Source organism: Pelophylax lessonae (assembly GCF_965119305.1).
Source record: "Pelophylax lessonae genome assembly, chromosome: 5".
Taxonomy (NCBI): Eukaryota; Metazoa; Chordata; class Amphibia; order Anura; family Ranidae; genus Pelophylax; species Pelophylax lessonae.
The window spans coordinates 6,941,660-6,965,790 of record NC_138772.1 but is presented as its reverse complement, the minus strand read 5'-3'; the positions used below and the strand labels follow the sequence as shown (position 1 = coordinate 6,965,790).

At 44.7% G+C, this 24,131-nt stretch overlaps 1 protein-coding gene across 1 annotated transcript in view; it reads left to right on the top strand.

Moving 5' to 3' along the window:
- The window catches only part of CALCRL (calcitonin receptor like receptor), a gene marked incomplete at its 3' end in the record, with an annotated part of 165,088 nt that overhangs the window by 122,439 nt on the left and 18,518 nt on the right, over positions 1-24,131 (top strand). The window contains exons 7-10 of the mRNA XM_082258800.1: positions 494-620; positions 3,871-4,024; positions 15,139-15,199; positions 15,285-15,351. Coding sequence (XP_082114926.1) covers positions 494-620; positions 3,871-4,024; positions 15,139-15,199; positions 15,285-15,351 — 409 coding nt within the window. The remainder of the gene's footprint in view (positions 1-493; positions 621-3,870; positions 4,025-15,138; positions 15,200-15,284; positions 15,352-24,131) is intronic.

Below are 24,131 nucleotides of genomic sequence, written 5' to 3'. Positions count from 1 at the left end.
TTGGTGGTCAATGAAGAGCAATCTGACAATCGTGTGGGATTTCAGTGGAGAATAACTCCCTTACACTGGTGATATTGGGAGAGGGGCCTCCTTACATTGGTGGTCAATGAAGAGCTCCCTTTAGGAGTGCAGTGGAGATCATTGGGAGAGTAGACCCTACATTAGTGGTCAGTGGGAAGAATGCTCTTCTTGCAGACAACTAAAAACATAATTGTTGTCAGTGATTATTTTATATGAAGGGCAGACATTTCACATTTCTCAACCTCTTGAGAAACCCTAGTGGAGAAAGGCTTTCCTAGCGTCTCTGGGCTTTGAATATAAGCTGATCCAGAGAGCTGGATCCTAGACGTGCCTCACTTAAGGTACCTTATGGGGCAAGCTGTGCATATGATGAAAGAACTCATACGTCACATCACTGTAGACGCACAATATTCTTTGCTATCTAATGTCACTTTTACAATAATTACACTACAATTTACGTTTCTTTCTCCAGAAACTTAAGCTGCCAGAGAATCACCCTTCACAAAAATCTTTTCATCTCCTTCGTGTGCAATTCCATAGTTACCATCATTTCGCTGACAGCAGTGGCCAACAACCAGACTTTAGTTGCAACCAATCCGGTAGGTCAAATTATTTTTATGTAACTATATGACAATTAAAATTCAATTTTCCTTTGTCTTTCAGGATGTGCGTATTGTGGGTGTGTGGGTTTTGGCTTTGGAAAGCAGTGGCGGTTGGTGCTCCATGGGCCAGGGGGGCGGCAGACGGGGCCACACCATACTCCCCCCCCCCCGAACCACAACAGCTTGCACACCATACTCCCCCCCCGTCGCTGGCTCACTCACCCTGGACTGACGTGGAGGGCTGGCTTCCCCCCCCCCCGGCGGTGGCTTCCCCTGCGTCTCCTCCCTCCTCCTCCTCCTTGGCCAATAACATGGCCACTCCTTTCGGGCAATCGGGAAACGGGTCTCAGGAACCGCTTCCTGATTGGCTGGGAGGAGAATCAGTGTGATAATAGCAAATATTAATTTGCTATTGTCACACAACTGGGTGGGCTTAGGGCGCAGTGCTCTGCGCCCCGAGCCCGCCCTTTTTTTAAGCCTATTAGAGTTTCTGGCTCTAATCACATGCTTAAAAAAAAAACTCCATTGGAATCCATGCGTCCGGCGCCCTGCATGTAGATTACGGGGCTGAACGCATAAATAGAGGGACTGCGCCCCCAATGGATGGGCCACTGTTGGAAAGTCAGCATGGTTTAAGCTTTCAAAATTCAGCAATCCTTCCTCTGTTTATTAGACTACTAATCTCAGCAAGAGATAGAAGCCAAAAAAAAGGGGGGGGGAATATTTTCCCATTATCTGTGCCTCTTTCTGATGACCATGTGCTGGTCGGAGCGGAGGGACTATTTCTTCAGTTTGGGGCGCATGGCCATTCCGCTTGCATGTTCTTCTGCCTTGGCTCAAGTCCCGGCCTGCCGTCTGCCTGCCTATCTTCTTGCCCTCCCCAGTGAAGTGATCCTCCCCTGCTCAGCTCCACTCCCCACCCAGGAGTAGCAGAGGCCCAAAGAGTGGGACTTCAAAAGGCAGTGAGAGGGGTGGCAGCGGTGACAGGCAGAGAGAGGCGGCTGAGCTCAGTTGACAGTGTCCAGCAGCAGGAACAGAGGGGAAGCGGATCTGATCGTGGGGCTGCCAGTGCCTTCAATTTTTTTGCGATTCGGCACTGCGTTATTTTAATTGACAATTGCGCGATCGTGCGATGCTGTACCCAGATAAATCGATGTCCTTTTTTTTTTCCACTAATAGAGCTTTCTTTTGGTGGTATTTGATCGCCTCTGCGATTTTTATTTATTGCGCTATTAACAAAAAAAGAGCGACAATTCTGAAAAAAAAAAAACAATATTTTTCACATTCTGCTACAGTATTTAACATTCCCAATAAAAAATAAATAAATAAAAATAAAAAATTTTCAGAATTTTAGGTCAATTTGTTTTCTGCTACATATTTTTGGCAAACAAAATCCCAATAAGTGTATTTTGATTGGTTTGCGCAAAAGTTATTGCGTCTACAAACTAGGGGAAAGATTTATGTAATTTTTATTTATTTATTTATTTTTAATAGTAATGGCGGCGATCTGTGATTTTTAGCGGGACTGTGACATTGCGGCGGGCACATCTGACCTTTAACTGACATTTTTGACACTTTTGGGGGGAGCAGTGACATTACTACAGTAATCAGTGCTAAAAATATGCACTGTCACTGGGCTAATGACACTGGCAGGGAAGGGGTTAACCTAGGTGCAATCAAAGGGTTAAATTTGAGCCTAGGGGGTGTTTTCTAACTGTGAAGGGGGTGGGCTTGTGAAATCAATACAGAGACCTGTGATCCTAAATAGGAGGATCTCTGTATTGATTCCTGAGAGAACAACGGACTGCTGAGTTTACAACAGCAGACCGCCGTTCTCTCTTCACAGGGAGCGATCGCGGCAATCACGGCCCCGTGGATCGCTCCCACGAGCCACCGTACAGGTACAGTGATTCGCAGGAACTTGCTGCCGTATAACTGCGGCGGCTGGTCGGCAAGTGGTTAAGAAAAGTGTATCTGCACTTTCCCCGATATATCGGAATCGGCCACCAAGGTGACCGATATTGCTGATATTTCGGGAAAGTGCTTGTACCGGAGTGATGGCTGCAGCTAGAGGCATCAACCCGGTACCGGCATCCATAGCCGACGGTTGGCTGTCTTGTAATGACAACCTATGCGGCTGAGAAGCCACTCGGCTGTCATTCCAAGGAGCGGGAGGGGACGACCCCCCCCCCCCTTCCGCCGCCTTCCGCAGCTCGCCCGGGTCTCTCGTCCCACCGGGAGACCCGGGCATCCTAACCGGCACGGCCCCCGAAAACCCAATCAAAGCCGCATTCCATGTAAAAAACCCGGAAATTATGTCATGACATCACTTCCGGGTACTCGGCGCCAGATTTAAAAAAAAAATGACAGCATTCAAAACAGCCAAACTTGGCGTTTTGAATGCTTTTAAGTGCAGAGGAGGGGTTTGGGGTCTTTTACACCCCCAAGATCCCTCCACAAGAGTACCTGCCAAAGAAAAAACAAATTATTTTTTTTAAAATGTATGAAAATATCGGCCCATATCGGCCGATACCGATACGCGATGTCCAAAATTTCGGTATCGGCAACGAAAAACCAATATTGGTCGATCACTATACAGTATATCCCATAGTTTGTAGGCGATATAAATTTAACCCAAACCAATCAATATACGCTTATTAGAATTTTTTTTTTTTTACCTAAGACATGTAGCAGAATACATATTGGCCTAATTTTTTTTAAGAAGTTTTATTTATTTATTTTTATTTAGCAGAATACATATTGGCCTAAATTTATGAAGAAGTTTTATTTTTTAATTTGATAGGTTTCACAGCAGAAAGTAAAAAATATATATATTTTTTTTTTTTTCAAAATTTGGAGACATTTTTTTTTCATTTATATCGCAAAAAAATAAAAATCACAGTGGTGATCAAATACCACCAAAAGAAAACTCTATTTGTGTGAAAAAAATTGCTAAAAATTTAATTTGGGTACATTGCATGGTGTTGTTGCATGACCACGCAATTGTCAGTTAAAGTAACGCAGTGCTGAATAGCCAAAAAATGGCCTGGTCATGAAGGGGGATAAAATCTTCCAGAGGTCAACTTCCCCACGTTGTCAGTCTGCTGTGCGTGAGAAATATTATCCCTGCTTTGTTTTTCCTTACCTATTATAAGACATTTCCTGTTCGGGGTGTCCCCATAGACAACAATTGCTGTAGATTTGCCCTCCGCTAATACCCTTTCACCTTTATTTATTATGATGGCAGGTGAGCTGCAAAATCTCCCAGTTCATCCACTTTTATCTGATGGGATGCAATTACTTCTGGATGCTGTGTGAAGGGATCTATCTCCATACGCTCATAGTGGTGGCCGTGTTTGCTGAGAAGCAGCATCTGATCTGGTATTACTTACTAGGATGGGGTAAGACTTTCGCTTTTATTGGGGATGCACCAATACCAAGCATTTGCACCAGTATCGGTACTCCCGATGCCGAAACCGATACTTTGCGGTGCAAATTGCGTCAATACAAAAGGAATGGACAGAATCGCATGCAATGTGTGTGTGTTTATAGAAAGGGAAAAGCGCCATCTAGTGGGCAGTTTATTAAAAATGTACATATCTGGCCAAATGCATAATCTGAATAGGTGTCCCGGTCCCACCGACGATAGCAAATCACGGGAGCTGGAGGTGCTCACAAGGCTGGAGGAGATGTAGAGGTGGTCTGCTCCCAAGCAGACACCACTTCCACCCCATACCCACTGGGTCCCAGAACTTCTCCTCCAGCCTTGTGAGCACCTCCAGCGGCGGTGATTTGCTATCATCGGCAGGATCGGGACACCTATGAAGATTTTACGTTTGGGAACAAATGTAGTTGTGGCTTTATTTTTTATTAAAATAATACACATGTTATACTTACCTCCTCTGTGCAGTTGGTTACGGATCCTCCTCTTCTCAGTTCCCACACTGGTGCTCCTGGCCCCTCCCTCCTATTTGGTGCCCCCACAGCAAGCAGCTTGCTATGGGGGCACCCGAGCCGAGCCGCTGTCCTGTGTGTCCATTCACACACGGAGCAGCGGTTCGGCCCCAATCTAACAGAACCGACCCACAGTGTGCTTTTCAGTATACCGCTTCCTCCAGTATTGAACATAGATATCAGATATTAGCCTCAATATACAAGACTAGCCGAAAATAGCTTGTATAGGATCTGGAACTGTTTATTGAACAAACTCACACAGAATAGATACCACACACAGGAGGACATCCCCATCCTGATCAGATTACCCTAACAACACAAACTGCACACAGAAACATAATTAACCTCCTGAGCTAATTAACTAGCCACCTGGACAGAAACAGTAGGTGAATGGGAATCCACACCTAGACAATGTGATAATTAACGTGATAATTAACTCAGCACTTAAACCAGCCTGGATGACTTGACCATTCAGTCAACAACCAAAGTACCAAAGAGCAGCGGGATTTTCAGGGCCACAAAAGGAAGGATGGTCACAAATAGAGCAAATGCGTTTTTTTATAAAAACATGTTTATTGAATCATAAGGTAAAAAAGAGGGAATTGTGTATGCATACATAAAAAAAACATGTTCCCTAAGGAAACACCGATACAAACTACCAAATTGGCAACAATAATGTCTCTATATTTAGCATAGTCTGTAGGTCCCCAAAGAGCCGACGCGTTTCACCCAAGGCTTCTTCAGAGCCAGAAAGACCTTCAAGACAATTGTTCTACAAAAAATGACATATATTGATCACAACCTCCTATATATATATATATATATGTATATATATATATATTGTAAGCTGGGGAACAGGTAGCAGGTGCAAAGCTCCCTGGGATAAGCAGTCTTTCAGGCACAGAAAGACTGAAAGTGGTAGTGACAAACAGTGCGGTGTTTATTGGTGCTATATACAAGTCTATATACAGGTGCTGTACAGTGCTTTAAGGAAAACAAGCAGGAATAATAATAATAAACAAAAGCCTAGCCATGTCCCGGCGCTTACTACACACAATGCAGTCCCTAACTAACACAGACTGAGCAAGCCTACAGCTTGTCAGCTTCCAAAGACACAAACTGGTAGTTTTACTGACCTTCCGCTCTCATAGACAAACGTTGTCTGTGTTCCCAGGCTGAGAGAGAGCTGCTGTCTGTCTCAGGTGAGTTTAAATTGACCTGGGGAAGAGGAGCAAGATCTGAACTGGATCATGGATCAGTGATCCCTAAAGGTATACGAGAGATGCCTGGGGGATGTATAAACCCCAAACAGGACTTTTCCTGGCTCTCTCTGGGATGCTCTACTACAATATATATATATATATATATATATATATATATATATATATATATATATATATATATATATATATATATATATATATATATAGTGGGTACGGAAAGTATTCAGACCCCCTTAAATTTTTCACTCTTTGTTATATTGCAGCCATTTGCTAAAATCATTTAGGTTCATTCTTCTTCCTCATGAATGTACACATAGCACCCCATACTGACAGAAAAACACAGAATTGTTGACATTGTTGCAGATTTATTAAAAAAGAAAAACTGAAATATCACATGGTCCTAAGTATTCAGACCCTTTGCTCAGTATTTAGTAGAAGCCCCCTTTTGATCTAATACAGCCAGGAGTCTTTTTGGGAAAGATGCAACAAGTCTTTCACACCTGGATTTTGGGATCCTCTGCCATTCCTCCTTGCAGATCCTCTCCAGTTCTGTCAGGTTGGATGGTAAACGTTGGTGGACAGCCATTTTTAGGTCTCTCCAGAGATGCTCAATTGGGTTTAAGTCAGGGCTCTGGCTGGGCCATTCAAGAACAGTCACGGAGTTGTTGTGAAGCCACTCCTTCGTTATTTTAGCTGTGTGCTTAGGGTCATTGTCTTGTTGGAAGGTAAACCTTCGGCCCAGTCTGAGGTCCAGAGCACTCTGGAGAAGGTTTTTGTCCAGGATATCCCTGTACTTGGCCGCATTCATCTTTCCCTCTATTGCAACCAGTCGTCCTGTCCCTGCAGCTGAAAAACACCCCCACAGCATGATTCTGCCACCACCATGCTTCACTGTTGGGACTGTATTGGACAGGTGATGAGCAGTGCCTGGTTTTCTCCACACATACCGCTTAGAATTAAGGCCAAAAAGTTCTATTTTGGTCTCATCAGACCAGAGAATCTTATTTCTCACCATCTTGGAGTCCTTCAGGTGTTTTTTAGCAAACTCCATGCGGGCTTTCATGTGTCTTACACTGAGGAGAGGCTTCCGTCGGGCCACTCTGCCATAAAGCCCGACTGGTGGAGGGCTGCAGTGATGGTTGACTTTCTACAACTTTCTCCCATCTCCTGACTGCATCTCTGGAGCTCAGCCACAGTGATCTTTGGGTTCTTCTTTACCTCTCTCACCAAGGCTCTTCTCCCCCGATAGCTCAGTTTGGTCGGACGGCCAGCTCTAGGAAGGGTTCTGGTCGTCCCAAACGTCTTCCATTTGAGGATTATGGAGGCCACTGTGCTCTTAGGAACCTTAAGTGCAGCAGAAATATTTTTGTAACCTTGGTCAGATCTGTGCCTTGCCACAATTCTGTCTCTGAGCTCTTCAGGCAGTTCCTTTGACCTCATGATTCTCATTTGCTCTGTCATGCATTGTCATCTGGAAGGTCTTATATAGACAGGTGTGTGGCTTTCCTAATCAAGTCCAATCAGTATAATCAAACACAGCTGGACTCAAATGAAGGTGTAGAACCATCTCAAGGATGATCAGAAGAAATGGAAAGCACCTGAGTTAAATATATGAGTGTCACAGCAAAGGGTCTGAATACTTAGGACCATGTGATATTTCAGTTTTTCTTTTTTAATAAATCTGCAACAATGTCAACAATTCTGTGTTTTTCTGTCAGTATGGGGTGCTATGTGTACATTCATGAGGAAGAAGAATGAACTTAAATGATTTTAGCAAATGGCTGCAATATAACAAAGAGTGAAAAATTTAAGGGGGTCTGAATACTTTCCGTACCCACTGTATATATATATATATATATATATATATGTATCCTGACCCCATAAAATCATGAACAAAGCATAACGTCTCTACAACAGGCTATATGGCAAAGCTCATACAATGTCCCATCTTTCTGACACAGTGGAATTATTGTATCATAGATTTCTTCAGGGATATTGTTGATAAATTTTACTGTCCCATTTGAAGTAACCCAAACCACGTTCTCAGTATCCATTAAGTAGTTGTTCCTCATTTTCTTGGTCCCCCTGTGCCCCCAATAGACACAGGGTGACTTACACCTAAGAGGGACCTGGGGAGCTGAGACGGGGATTTCCCAACCTCTCTAAGGTAAGCTGGGTTCCAACCAATGTGGCCCCAGTCACATCTCTCCCCTTTCAGAAGGAGACTAGCACAGGAGAAGACCCCAGAGGGGTTGACTTTGAAGTTAGTCCGTAGTTCCAGTCCCCCAATGTCTGTACCCACCCAGTACCCCGAAGAAATTGTCCCGAACAGAACGTTACTCACCCAGCCAACCTCTGCCTCTCTCGTAGAACATACCCGCTGCTGGGGAGAAATGTAGACTGGCACTTCTCCCTGGAGTCCTTTCAGCTGCTGGAGATAAGACAGGGTGGCTGGGCTCACTCCATCATGCTGTTGGGGACCTGGGCTGACTGCCCAGCATCCCTGGGGTATCCAGGTGGGGACCGTAGTCTCATCCACTTTTCCTAGATGAAAATCCCCCTGTGTTCTGACATCCACCTTTCCCAATGCCAGACCTCTTTCTTGGGTTGTGTCAGTGGGTGTGGGGCAGAGGTCGTTGACTCCGTCTGGCTGCCAGCTCTTCAGCTGGGTGTAGAAGCTTCACTTCATCAGCTTGTCACTGGGGAGAGGGGCTGACTGCCCCAGCTCCCTGGAACTCTGCAGTTGGTACTGGTGCTGGGCAGAGGTTGGTAGCACTTCTACTGGGACTCCACATAATCCGCTCCTGCTAACTGTTGGGGAGGGAAGCCGGTTTCCTCCACTCTCAGACTGTGGATCTCTCGCTGGGGAGGGCACCAACCTCTGACTGTCAGAGAAATGGCCGTGCTGCAACTAGCAACTCCGCCAGTACTTCCAATGGCCGCAATGGACTCAGGCCATAGACTCATTGTCAGAGAAATGGTTGTGCTGCAACTGGCAACTTTGCCAGTACTTCCCATGGCCGCAATTAAATCAGGTCATAGACTCATTCACTGGCCTATAAAAGGACTCTGCTCAGCCCATCAGATTGCTGGATTGTCTTCAGCTCCTCCTGTGTCCTGAGCGTTGCTACTTCCTGGATTCCAGTTTGACCCGGCTTGTTCCTGACCTGTCTGCTCTCTCTCCTGGCTTTGACCCTCGGCTTAGTCTGACCACCCCTGCTCCAGTTTGGCTCTCCTGTTATCTGACCTCGGCTTGGCCCACGGACTTGCTTCCTGTCTACCTGCCCTCCAGTACCTGATCTCGGCTTTCCCACCGACTTGTCTGCTCCTGGCCTTCCTGCTATACCTTTGGCTTGCACCTGTTGCAGCTTCCTGCCGAGCCCTGTGTTTGACCCCCTGGCCGGTCTTACACCTACTGCCTGATTGTTCCTTGTTCCTCCTTGGACTGTCCGGTGTATTCCTGCCCAGCACTCTACTAGAGACCGCCTGTCTACCATCAGGACCCTGCCGGCAGTCAGTGCTTCTGTGGGCGCTACACCCTCTGTCTCAACCCCAGGGGTGTGCCACACTCAGCCACAAGGGGAGCCCTCTCTGCATCTCCGCCTCAGGTCAGGTACGTGACAGACTGTTGGGGAGGGACACCAAAGTCCTCTCCCTTCTCCCCCTGGATTCTGATTTGCTGCTGGGGAATGACCGCCACCTTCTCACCTAGGACCCTCTGTCCAGTTGTCAGTGCTTCAGCTGGAGAAGTTTCTTGTAACTCCACCAATGCTGCTGGCAGGAAATTCCATGTCCCTACTTCCAATGGCGCAATGGACTCAGGCCATAGACTCATTGTCAGAGAAATGGTTGTGCTGCAACTGGCAACTTTGCCATACTTCCAATGGCCGCAATGGACTCTGGAAACTGGCAATCCTGACTCTGATAAAAATGTCCCGGCAGCGGATTCCCCATAGGATCGCTTTTATGGGCAGCAGGAGGGGTGCCCCCCCCCCCCCCGGATTCAGATGCACGGATGGCCGGGAAGTCGAGAGAGGGAAAGATGGCCCCCTGGAGGACCAGAGCGACATCAAACATCAAACGTCACTTCCGCCCAACGGCCTTAAGGCCAAAGCAAAATGCTATGTGTGGTGGAAAACTAACACTGCACATCACCCTGTACACACCATCCTCACTGTGAAACATGGTGGTGGCAGCGCCCAGTTGTGGGGATGCTTTTCTTCCGCAGGGACAGGGAAGCTGGTCAGAGTTGATGTGAAGATGGATGGAGCCAAATACAGGGCAATCTTAGAAGAAAACCTGTTAGAGTCTGCAAAAGAGTTGAGACTGGGGTGGAGGTTCACCTTCCAGCAGGACAACGACCCGAAACATCCAACCAGAGCTACAATGGAATGGTTTACATCAAAGCATATTCATGTGTTAGAATGGCCCAGTCACAGTCCAGACCTAAATCACATTGAGAATCTGTGGCAAGACTTGAAAATTGCTGTTCACAGACGTTCTCCATCCAATCTGACAGAGCTTGAGATATTCTGCAAAGAAGAATGGGCAGAAATGTCCTCTCTAGATGTGCAAAGCTGGTAGAGACATCCCCAAAAAGACTTGCAAGCTGTAATTGCAGGGAAAGGCGGTTCTACAAAGTATTGACTCCGGGGGGTGAATACAAATGCAGCCACACTTTTCACAGATTTATTTGTATCATTTATCATTTTCCTTCCACTTCACAATTATGGCCACTTTGTGTCGGTCTATCACATAAAATCCCAATAAAATACATTTACGTTTTTGGGTGTAACATGAGAAAATGTGGGAAATTTCAAGGGGTGTGAATACTTTTTCAAGGCACTGTAACAGCCTCTTTTTATGAGCCGACTTGACATGGACAGCTTAGGAGTGACCCAGGAAGATGAGCACCGCTGACGCATTTCTGTCTGCAAGGACCTCAGTCAGAGCTGTGACTAAGGCCCCTTTGGGGTGAATCGCATAAGCAGTGATTGTTTATTATGTGTCAATCAGATGATAATAATGAAGGAGATCTCGGAGGACTGATGCGTGTGGCGGCACGCTTTGATTCTTACAGAAGATGGCCTCCTACTTTCAAAACGTTGGACGCTTTGACAAAACCAATTAGCGGTCACGCTTTCTCTGCTAATAAATCAGAAGACAAGTTTGTGAGAAATGACATTTTATTCCTCATAGAAACAGTCCGGTGTTGGACTTTTCCGGTGTTCCGTGAAAAAACTATACCCGTGAGAAAACCATACCCTCGTCACTTCCGGTTCCGCTACGGAGGGTATGGATTTCTCACGGTAGTTAAACTTGCTGCGCTTACATTAAAACTGCTCATCTGAAACGTAAATCATCTCCGCTCTTCGCCCTGTCACTGCCCTCATCTCCGGTAATAAATATAAAAGCGGATCACGGAGCCGCGATCGCCGTCACATTTACATCACATACACCCGCCACCGCTTTTATATTTATTACCGGAGATGAGGGCAGTGACAGGGCGAAGAGCGGAGATGATTTACGTTTCAGATGAGCTGTTTTAATGTAAGCGCCGCAAGTTTTACATTAGACACAGTGCCGTGAGAATTTCATGCCCACCGAGCATGCGCACTTGTCTAATTGTTTAATGTTCAATCACGTATCCGGGGCTCTGAGCATGCGCACTGCTGCGCTGCTCAGCTGTTTCAGCCCGGAAGTGACGAGGGTATGGTTTCTCCACGGGGTATGGTTTTTTAACGTTACACCGGCACACCCGGTGATGAGGAATATTTAGCTGTTGCTTGTGCTTAACCAGTTCCCACCCAGGATAATTCTGACATTTCTCTCCTCCGTGTAATAATCAGTATTTTTTTGCTAGAAAATTACTTGGAACCCCTAAGCGTTATATATTATTAAATTATTATATTAATATATGATTATAAAATATAAATTATATAATTAATTATATATATATATATATATATATATATATATATATATATATATATAATTAAAAATACAATTTTATATATATATAATTAAAAATACAATTTTATATATATATAATTAAAAATACAATTTTATATATATATATATAATTAAAAATACAATTATATATATATATATATATATATATATATATATATATATATATATATATATATATATAAAATTAATTATATAATTAAATATATTATATATATTATTTTTTTTATTTTTTTTTAGTAGAGATTTTTAGCAGAGACCCTAGAGAATAAAATGGCGATTGTTGAAATTACTACTGTCAAACGGTATTTGCAAATCTATTTTTAAAATGCTATTTTCTGGGGAAAAAAATACACTTTAATGAATTTTAATTAAAGAAAACACGCAATATATAACCCATTTTTTTTTTAATATAAAATATAAAAGATGTTACCTAAAATAGATACCTAGCATGTCACTATTTAAAAAATACGCTGTAATAAATTTTTCTGAAAAAAAAACACGCAATATACTGATTTTCTTTTTTTTTTTTTTTTTTTTTAATATAAAAGATGATGTTGAAAAAATTTGTGCTATTCGCTAATGCACCTGCGCATAGGATAATATTGTGAAGAAAAAGTGCCAGTGCAGTAAACTCCCCTATGAGTAAATCCCATGAATATGAAAAAATGACAATAGATCTAAGATATAGACCTCTATGCAATGTGATATTAGATATTAGATATAAATTTCTCTACTGAAATTTATATCTAATATCACCTTGCATAGAGGTTTATATCTTAGATCTATTTAATTTTTTCATATTATTACTATTTAAGTAGCAGCATTGTGATTTTTGGATTATTTGTACTCCTAAGCGCATAGGATCACTTTTATTGCCTAATTTTGATAGGTAAGTTTTGCAAGTGTTTTTTTTTTATAAATCCCATGAATAATTAATTAACAATTTTAAGTAGATGTGTTAATCAAATTCATCAATAAATAAGTGAATAAATATGTCAATAGGCGAATAATAAATGGATAAATTAATTAATAAATAAGTAAATGAATAAATGAGCAGCACAAGGGTGCTTTAAAAAAAATGATTATTATTTATTTTATTTTTTTATTTTTCCACTGTCCCTTTTTAATTTTTTCATTTTTTTTATCACTTTTTTCCCTTTCACAATAAATGTAAGCATCTCTTGTGATAGAAATAAAGGACGACAGGTCCTCTTTAGGCCCCTTTCACACTTGTGCGACTTGTCATGCAATTTGGGACTGCAAAATCGCATGACAAGTTGTTCGCCGTTATTTCCAATGAGCCCCATTCATATCTGTGCGACTCGAAGTCTCACCAACTTCAAAGTAGTCCCTGCACTGCTTTTGGAATGATTTTGATGCGTTTTTTAGGAAAAGACATTATAATAATAATAATAAGCCCAGTCAAAAATCGCAGCAACAAAGTCGCGTCAAAATCGCGGTAAAATCGTGTGACTTTACTGCGAGAGACCGTTGTTCTCTCAGGAATCAATACAGAGCTCCTGTGTTCCTCCTATATAGGATCACAGGTCTCTGTGATGATTCCACAAGCCCATCCCCCCACAGTTAGAAAGCACCCCCCTAGGCTCACATTTAACACTTTGATCGCCCCTGGTGTTAACGCCTTCCCTGCCAGTGTCATTAGTACAGTAACAGTGCATATTTTTAGCACTGATTACTGTAGTATTGTCACTGGTCCCCCCAAAAGTGTCAAAAATGTCAGTTAGGGGTCCGATCTGTCCGCCGCAATGTCGCAGTCCTGCAAAAAATTGCAGATCGCCGCCATTACTAGTAAAAGAAATTAGATAAAAATGACATGAATCTTTCCCATAGTTTGTAGACGTGATAACTTTTGCGCAAACCAATCAAAATACGCTTATTGGGAATTTTTTTTACCAAAATATGTAGCAGAATACAAATTGGCCTAAAATGATGAAAAATAATTTACATTTTTACATTTATTCGGGGGGGGGGGGGGGGGGGATGTTATGTAGCAGAATGTAAAAATATTGGGATTTTTTTGGGGATTTTATGTGATAGACCGACACAAAGTGGCCATAATTGTGAAGTGAAAGGAAAATGATAAATGATACAAATAAATCTGTGAAAAGTGTGGCTGCATTTGTATTCACCCCCCGGAGTCAATACTTTGTAGAACCGCCTTTCCCTGCAATTACAACTGCAAGTCTTTTTGGGGATGTCTCTACCAGCTTTGCACATCTAGAGAGGACATTTCTGCCCATTCTTCTTTGCAGAATATCTCAAGCTCTGTCAGATTGGATGGAGAGCGTCTGTGAACAGCAATTTTCAAGTCTTGCCACAGATTCTCAATGTGATTTAGGTCTGGACTATGACTGGACCATTCCAACACATGAATATGCTTTGATGTAAACCATTCCATTGTAGTTCTGGCTGGATGTTTCGGGTCGTTGTCCTGCTGGAAGGTGAACCTCCACCCCAGTCTCAAGTCTTTTCTTCTAAGGTTGTCCTGTATTTGGTTCCATCTATCTTCCCATCAACTCTGACCAGCTTCCCTGTCCCTGCTGAAGAAAAGCATCCCCACACCATGATGATGCCACCACCATGTTTCACAGTGGGGATGGTGTGTTCAGGGTGATGTGCAGTGTTAGTTCCCCCCCACAATTATGTGGGCTGAAGTAGATCAGTTATGGGGGATGGAGGACCTCAGTTTTGGGCCTCAGTTATGTGAGTTGATGAGCTCAGTTATGGGGAAAGGAAGGCCTCTGATTTGGACCTCAGTTATGTGGACTGGAGGAACTCAGTTATGGGGGATGGAGGACCTCACTTATAGGGGGCGTGGAGGATCTCCGTTATGGAGGATGGAGGACCTCAGTTTTGGGGGGGGGGGGGGGTGGAGGATCTCCGTTATGAGGAACAACTACAAACATTAAATGTATCCTCCCTGTAGAAGAGAGACTTACATTAGAACTATAGGCAAAACTTCTTTTTTTATATTTTGGATGGAGTAAGGGAGGACTATAACCCCTGTAAGGTCTATTTTTCCCATCTGTGTCCACTTGAGAGATTTTCCTCCACTTCCTGTCCCATAGCCAAATCAAGAAGGAAAATCCCTCTAAAAGGAGGAAACCCCCTGTTGTCAGAAGGGGAAGCATAACTTGTGTCCTCTTTGGAAAATTTCCCCACTGGTCCTGTTCTGGGGAAAACCCAAATTTTTTTTTTGGGGGGGGGGGGGGTGAGGTTACATTTACCTTCGGTAAACAGAACACTTTAAATGTTGGTTATTTGGGAGCTGGCAGACTCTAGGCTTGGCACTCTTACCTGAAGAGAGGTTCATATTTAAGTCCTTTCTATTGCTTTTCTCCCAGGGTTCCCTCTGATTCCAGCATGCATACACGCGGCGGCGAGAAGTATTTATTATAACGACAAGTAAGTGATAAATACATTTGTGGTGAGTAATTGAATCTCGCTGTAAGGTTATAATCTGCCATCTAACCTTCCCTTTTCTGTTTAGCTGCTGGATAAGTTCCGACACTCACTTGCTTTATATTATTCACGGACCCATCTGTGCGGCTTTATTGGTATGTATTTTATTTATTCTTTATATTCCACTTCTTTACACTTCATATAGAGTATATAAGAGCATTCATTGTGTGCATTGAGTCAATGATGTAACAAAGTATATAAAGATGTTATTTTCTGCTTAACCTGAACCTGTGAGATGTTTTTTCTTCCCATAATAAAGTCAATGATCTCTTGAGAACAGCTATGTCCAGGTATCCTTAGACCTTAGTCCAGGTATCCTTAGACCTTAGTCCTGGTATCCTTAGACCTTAGTTCAGGTATCCTTAGACCTTAGTCCAGGTATCCTTAGACCTTAGTCCTGGTATCCTTAGACCTTAGTCCTGGTATCCTTAGACCTTAGTCCTGGTATCCTTAGACCTTAGTCCTGGTATCCTTAGACCTTAGTCCAGGTATCCTTAGACCTTAGTCCAGGTATCCTTAGACCTTAGTCCAGGTATCCTTAGACCTTAGTCCAGGTATCCTTAGACCTTAGTCCAGGTATCCTTAGACCTTAGTTCAGGTATCCTTAGACCTTAGTCCAGGTATCCTTAGACCTTAGTCCTGGTATCCTTAGACCTTAGTCCTGGTATCCTTAGACCTTAGTCCAGGTATCCTTAGACCTTAGTCCTGGTATCCTTAGACCTTAGTCCTGGTATCCTTAGACCTTAGTCCTGGTATCCTTAGACCTTAGTCCAGGTATCCTTAGACCTTAGTCCAGGTATCCTTAGACCTTAGTCCTGGTATCCTTAGACCTTAGTCCTGGTATCCTTAGACCTTAGTCCTGGTATCCTTAGACCTTAGTCCTGGTATCCTTAGACCTTAATCCTGGTATCCTTAGACCTTAGTCCAGGTATCCTTAGACCTTAGTCCAGGTATCCTTAGACCAGTCTTTCTAACCTAGGGTTCTGTGGAACCCTAGAGATCCTCCACAGGTTTTAGATAAGTAACCAAAGACATGATTATCTTTTCAGCTAACTATAAGGGACATTCTTCCCACTGACCACCAATGTAAGAGGCATTCTTCCCACTGACCACCAATGTAAGGGGCATTCTTCCCACTGATCACCAATGTAAGGAACATTCTTCTCACTGACCACCAATGTAAGGGACATTCTTCCCACTGACCACCAATGTAAGAGGCATTCTTCCCACTGACCACCAATGTAAGGGGCATTCTTCCCACTGATCACCAATGTAAGGGGCATTCTTCCCACTGACCACCAATGTAAGGAGCATTCTTCTCACTGACCACCAATGTAAGGGACATTCTTCCCACTGACCACCAATGTAAGGGGCATTCTTCCCACTGACCACCAATGTAAGGGGCATTTTTCCCACTGATCACCAATGTAAGGGGCATTCTTCCCACTGATCACCAATGTAAGGGACATTCTTCCCACTGACCACCAATGTAAGGGACATTCTTCCCAATTTTTGTTTATTAAAAGTCTTGCAATCAATAATCATAAAATCAATATACATAAATAAATATATACATATTTACATGAAAATGGAAAAAAATATATAGCAAATTCTGCTCTCAAATAAAGACTGCCTTTACAGCAAAAACAAAACTCACATCATGAAACTGTCATTACCGGAGAAAATAATCTTAGTAGGACTCACACCACCACACCAGACATCCAACCTGCGAGGTCAAGAAACAAAATCACCCCCATTATGCATGCAGCCCTTCTTCAAAAAGAAGATATTAACCAACAAAAGCTAAGGGCGTGAAAGAAATAGCATAGGAAAAGAGCTCCTCACCCAGAGATGGACAGTTCACCAAAAGCAGGTCTGATATTCCTCCACGCCCTTATCCAGACCGCTCGAGGCTCCCTGCCCTTCTCAAGACCCCGAATCTTCCCAACCTCACCCAGAATATCGTACACCACCACCTCAACAGGGAGGACTTTCTTCCGCAGGGTAATCTGGCACCGTGCATTCCACGTGAAGTAACGGACAACTATACTAACTAGAAAAAGTGTATCCAAATCAAAATCCCAGCGAGTCGGGAATGCCCCGTACACCCACTCCGCATAACTCATGCGATAGAGAAAGGGGAGGCCTAGAGCCCTCCCCACCCTTTTACACACCTCTATGTTAAAGGGACACTGGAGCAAAAAGTGGTCCATAGACTCCACTTTACCAACACACTCCGCTCTAGGACAATCCCGATCATCCACAGGGCGATGCTTCAGGTTCCCTCTCACATAGAGCCTTCCATGGAAAGCGAGGCAGGCTTGATCCCTAAACTTCAAAGGGATTCTTCCTAAGTTAATTAAACGCAACCCCTCCCTCATTACGGGGCCTGGGCAATCCCTTAAGGTCAGTGACACACTGAAAGCAGAGCCCAAAATCCTCTTCTCCAGAAGCTTTCTGGGGAGGGACTTGATATCCCCCACTGTCACCTGCCACTGCCTAAGTATTTTCAGACACGGGGCAACATAAGCCGGAAGCTTGCCATGTCGGACTCTCAGACTTTTCACTGGCCCGCCATCTTCCCAGCATCGCAGAAAAGGCCTAGACCAAGATTGAAAAATACCCACCCATCCCTGCGGGGTCTCTGCTAACATATTACCAAGATTATACTTAAAAAAGAGCAGAGAAAAGAAAACTATAGGGTTGACCATTCCTAGACCACCCTCCCGCCTGGACAGGTAAGTTACATTGCGTTTGATCAGGTTCAGCCTATTTCCCCATAACAGTTGGAAAAAGCAGCTGTACACCCTTGCATAGAGAGATTCCGGTAAGATACAGACAAAGCTGACATATAAAAAGATTGGGATCAGGTAAGTTTTAATCAAGTCAACCCTTTCCCTCAAGGAAAGTTTCCATTTCTTCCAGCTTGCCACCTTGGCATTGGCATTCAACAACCTGCTTTCCCAATTTCGATGACCATAGTCACCAGAACCAAATTTGATGCCCAACACTTTAATTTCCTGCTGGGGCTCTGGGAAGGCATCCGGAAGTTCGAAGCTTTCACCCTCCTCACCCATCCAGAAAACTTCACTCTTTTCATGATTGATTTTAGAGCCAGAAGCCTCTGTGTACTGCTCTATCACAGAGACCACCTCCTGCGCCTCCTCCATCCCAGAGATAATAACAGACACATCATCGGCATAGGCCATGACCTTCAAAGGTGGCACACCAGCAATGCCCAAAGGCACCCCACACAACGATCCACTCTCTAACCTTCTTATGAAGGGGTCGATTGCGAATACATATAGCAGGGGGCTCAAAGGACACCCCTGGCGCACACCAGAGCCAACCTCAAAAGGCCGTCCAACCCAACCATTAACAAGTGGGAAGCTCTCAGCCCCTTTATATAATGTTTTCAGCCAATCAATAAACCTCCCCTGCAGGCCGTATCTACCAAGTAGCAAATACAGGTACTCATGATTGACTCGATCAAAAGCCTTCGCCTGATCCAATGCCAGCAAGTACTTTCTCCATCCAGCAGCCCTGCATCGCTCCAAAGCCTCCCGGACAGCTAAAATTGCTGAAAAGGTACTTCTGCCCTGGACCGAGCAGTGCTGATGATTGGACAACAAATCGCCTGCTACTGACGACAAGCGCCAAAAAAGAATCTTCGCCAAGATCTTTCTATCAACATTGAGAAGACTGATGGGGCGCCAGTTGTCAATTATTGAGGGGTCTTTACCTTTTGACAGAAGAATCACAGCGGATTGCCTCATGGAGGGAGGGAGAGAACCCTCTTCTAAACAGCTGTTATAAACCTCCGCTAAAAAGGGAGCCAGAATGGACTTAAAACACTTGTAAAATTCAGCTGTCAACCCATCTGGCCCAGGCGATTTTTTGGTAGCCAGCTTCTCTATAGCACGAACTACCTCATCCGCTGAAATTGGTTCTGTCAAATCCATCAAAGGCAATGTATCATTTCCCAATCCTGGAGTAGAATCCAGAAAGCTTTCCATCCTGTCCTGACTAAGGTCCTTTCTTCCCAGAAGGTCTGCGTAATATGACCTGAAGATCTCCAGGATCCCTGATCTGGACTTCACCAGGGAACCCGTACTATCCCTCAGACCTATGACCGTCTTAACTGCTATGCCTTGCTTACAGTTCTGGTAAGGATCAGGCGAGTGATATTTCCCATAATCTCTCTCCAGAACCAAGGAGGCATGCCGGTCGTATTGACACTTCCTAAGAAGAAGCTTTACCTCCGAGATCTCCCCTGGATCTCCTCCATACGAGACAAGACGATCAAGCTTCCTCCGCAAATGCTGGTAGACAATATACATACCAAGCTGCTTCTTCTTACTTATGGCCTTGAAAAGTCCAATCGCCCTTTGTTTCACAAGCTCCCACCACTCTGACTTACTGCTGCAAAAGTCCAGAATAGAAACCTGTGCCTGAAAAAAATCCTCAAAGGATTGTCTTACCTCTACATCTTCCAGGAGAGCCGAATTCAGTTTCCAGGTACCCCTTCCCCTGGGTGGAGTGTCCGAGGCATTCAGAGTCACAGACAGCATACAGTGGTCAGAGAACTCCACCGCCCTCAATTCAGGAGCCGAGAAAGCAGAGTTCTCCTTTAAAAAAAACCTGTCTATCCTACTCTGACTATTCCCTCTCTGAAACGTGAATCCCGTGCTGCCAGGGCAGTGCTTAATGTGCGTATCTACCAGGCCTGCTTGTCTAACCATATCTCTAAGAAAAACGCTATCATAACCCAGCCTGTCTATGGAGACCCTCCTGTCTTCAGGCCTAATTATGGTGTTAAAGTCACCTCCAAAGACAACCTGCTGGGATGTAAAAAGGAAGGGCTTGATTTTTGTGAAGAGGCATTTCCTGTCCCATTTTGACTGCGGTCCATAGATATTGATGAGGCGCAGGTCCTGCCCCCTAACAGAGACGTCTAAGACCATGCATCTCCCCATTTCTACCTCAATTACCCGCCGGCACGTTACCATATCAGTTTTAAAAAGAACCGCAACTCCGCTGCAAGGCTCAGCCGCAAGAGACCAAAAGGAGGGACCGCATCTCCACTCCCTTTTTGCTAGATGGACATCGGCCAAAGTATTGAGCCAGGTCTCTTGCAAAAATAAAATCTCAGCATCAAACTCACTGAGCAAAAATAAGGCAATATCACGAGCTCTTGCAGATTTCACGCTGGCGACATTAATGGTCGCCACCTTTATCAGAGCGGGCACTGCCATCAGGATGATTGGGGTAGTCGTTTCTTAACCTCCACCACACTCTCATCACCCGAAGCAGCTCTCTTTACACTATGTGACTCCCCCTCATCCATAGATGATAAAGAAGTAGATAAATCGGATACTAACTCCTCCCCTGATAAAACCGAAAATGTGTTGCCAAGAGGAACCTCTCCTGGCTCTAACTGTAAGGAAGAAATGACCGCCTTACTGGTCTTCCTCTTCTTCTTTTTCTTCCTCTTTGCCCTCTCCTACCCCTCATCATCCGAATCCTCCACAATAGAGGGTGAGACATGGGACATGGACACCCCTCCCTCAACCCCATCGACCCCACCACCATCCAGCACCCCTGCACCCTCTTGGCCGCGTTTGCGGTGTCGAGAGACAGGGACTGGAGGTGGAGTAGGCCGAGGGGGAAGATCCACTATACCCGCCCCCCCAGCAGCTTCCGCTAGTCTGGAGGATCTACGCACAGTAGATGTAGGAACAACAGGAGGGACAGACTCCAGGGACCACATCACTAGGGGAAACAGAATCTGACACAACAGACACAGGAGGGACAGACTCAGGGACCACATCACTAGGGGAAACAGAATCTGACACAACAGACACAGGAGGGGCAACAACAATTTCCTCTCTAACTTCAGCTGCTTCATCTTCTTTATCAAGCCTCTGCAGCTCAGTCTCCAATCCTGGCAAGTTATGCAGTGCCTCTGGGCACTGGCTATATGGATGACCCAGCTGCTGGCACAAATTGCACCGAATCTGGGTGCATTCTCTGGCCAAATGGCCTAAATCCTGGCACAGTGAGCACTTCTTGTGGGTGCAGGACGATGCAAAGTGGCCTTTATCACCACATTTATTACATACCTTAGGCTGATCTTGGTAGAAAATGGTCAGCCTATCCCTACCCAGAAAGGCTGAGCAGGGAAGGTGCTAAAATACATCGCCCAGCACCCCCAATTTTAGTGACACTGTCCAGGCCCCTGTCCATATCCCATGCTCATCAAGGACCTTCCGCAGTGGAGTGAGGACCTCGCCATATCGGCGTAGCCATACTAATAAATCAGCCTCTGTTATGGATTCGTTACGCACCAAGATGGTCACCGACTTTATCAGAGGCTGTCTTGAGATCACCTTTGGCACCAAACCACTCCACTGCTGAAGGCCCTTGCACCTCCTAAATCTCTCCCAAAAGAGATCCAAACTCTCAGGTTTCACAAACGATAAATCAAATTCATAACTTCCCACCGGGCAAATCAAAGCAAAAATGTCACAGGCTTTAAACCCCATTTCCAAGACCAACTCGGCCACTCTCCCCCTTACTGGCGGCGTTCCATCGCCCTCCCACCGCAACTGTACCACATTCCTCCTCCTATACCCACTAACCAACCCCCCAACAAACCTCCTTGAATTGCGATTATTAACCGAAACCCCACCACCCACCCTGGTGTGACTCCCCAAAACTGAAGCATAGCTTCCAACATTCCTCCCAGCAGAAAATCCATCAGTTTGTTTTGAAACATCCGACACAGACATAACAGATAACGATTGTACAGATCCGGGATTGATCTGTACAATCGATAAATCTTTCCTCTGCTGAGCAGGGGGAGAAATGTCATTTCTATTTTTCCCAGCAATATTATCCCCTTCACCACCACCCACCACATTCATTGCTTTATGATTATTGTCATTTTTAATACTTGCTGGGATATTTGTTGTCTTCACAGCAGAATCCATAGTTGGTGCTGCACTGGTAAGAGTTTCAGCTGTCATCTTCTCTTCCACTGGGACAGGGTTTTCAGCTGTGGAAATGGAATTCTGTTCTAGCACAACAACAGGTAAAACACTGCAGGTAACTTCCATGGCTGCTTCCATTCCAAACACAGCAGCATGCTGATCCCCTCCCCCACCAGCAATCAGCTGGTCAATCTGCCCTGAAACACTGGGAAGCTCTGGTGAAAGTGAAACAGACTCCTTGGAGCTGGCAGCCATTTTGCTTTCAGAGGGACTACCGGTCTCAGCCTGACCAGCAAAATCCATGTCTGGGGTGTTAGATGCAGGTCCATCCACATTCACCTGATGGTCCGGGGATTTCACGGTCAGGGATTTTCCCTGCATGTCTGTACTGGTTGTGTTCACAGCAGAATCTCCAATAGGTAGCTGTAGGCAAAGCTCCTTCTCACCTGGGACACCATCCACTACAGCAGGTGGGGCAGACATGTTGGATGGCAGCATGGTATACCGGGATTTCTCCACCAGTACTGGCTTTGCTGGTTTGTATCTCCTCTGCCCATCCACAGGGATTTCTGATGGATCATCAGTGAATGCAAACTTATCTGCTCTCAGGGGTGACTCCATCTCCTGGATGAATGTCAGGGATCCATGCCCACTCTCAACCCCCTGGCTGGTTGCCGCTGGCGATTCCCAGTTCTGGCATGGGGGGAGAGGTGCAGAGGCAGATGGAGCCTGGTCATCCATTAACTGAGGCTGCTGATCCACAGAACTTGCTGATGCTTGGCTGGCAAATCTCCTCTCATTATCAAATTTTTCTTTAAACACTCCGCTTCTATCTTTCAACTTTTCCAGTAATAAAGATTGTTTCTTTACCTTATCTTCCAATTCCTGTAGCTCAGACTTCATGGCTGTACGATTTTTACTCCAGGCCTGGCAGTATTTGGCTCTGAAGGATTTATGTTCAGCCTTCAAAACTTTAAGCTTTTCTTCAGCTCTTCCAATCGCCCTAAAACGATTGATAACCTTCTGGCTGAAGACATCCGCATTCTCATCGGGGCCTGGACCCACAGACAGGTCCTCCACCTCCTCCTCACTAGGCCCCGTGTCATCAGGGGGGTCCCTCCCAGGGCCTCCCCCAGGATCAGGCATTGTTCCTGGGCCAAGCTAGCAAGCAAGGCCCAGGCTTGAAAAGGGCTGGTTCTCACAGAGAGCTCCTTGGGTGTGTCCTCCTCCTTCTTCCCACTGACCTCCAATGTAAGGGGCATTCTTCCCACTGATCACCAATGTAAGGGACATTCTTCCCACTGATCACCAATGTAAGGGACATTCTTCCCACTGACCACCAATGTAAGGGGCATTCTTCCCACTGACCACCAATGTAAGGAACATTCTTCTCACTGATCACCAATGTAAGGGACATTCTTCCCACTGATCACCAATGTAAGGAGCATTCTTCTCACTGACCACCAATGTAAGGAGCATTCTTCCCACTGACCACCAATGTAAGGGACATTCTTCCCACTGATCACCAATGTAAGGGACATTCTTCCCACTGACCACCAATGTAAGGGACATTCTTCCCACTGATCACCAATGTAAGGGACATTCTTCCCACTGATCACCAATGTAAGGAGCATTCTTCTCACTGACCACCAATGTAAGGGGCATTCTTCCCACTGACCTCCAATATAAGGAACATTCTTCCCAATTTTTGTTTATTAAAAGTCTTGCAATCAATAATCATAAAATCAATATATATAAATAAATATATACATATTTACATGAAAAGGGAAAAAAAATACATAGCAAGTTCTGCTCTCAAATAAAGAATGGCTTTACAGCAAAAACAAAACTCACATCATGAAACACATCATTACCGGAGAAAA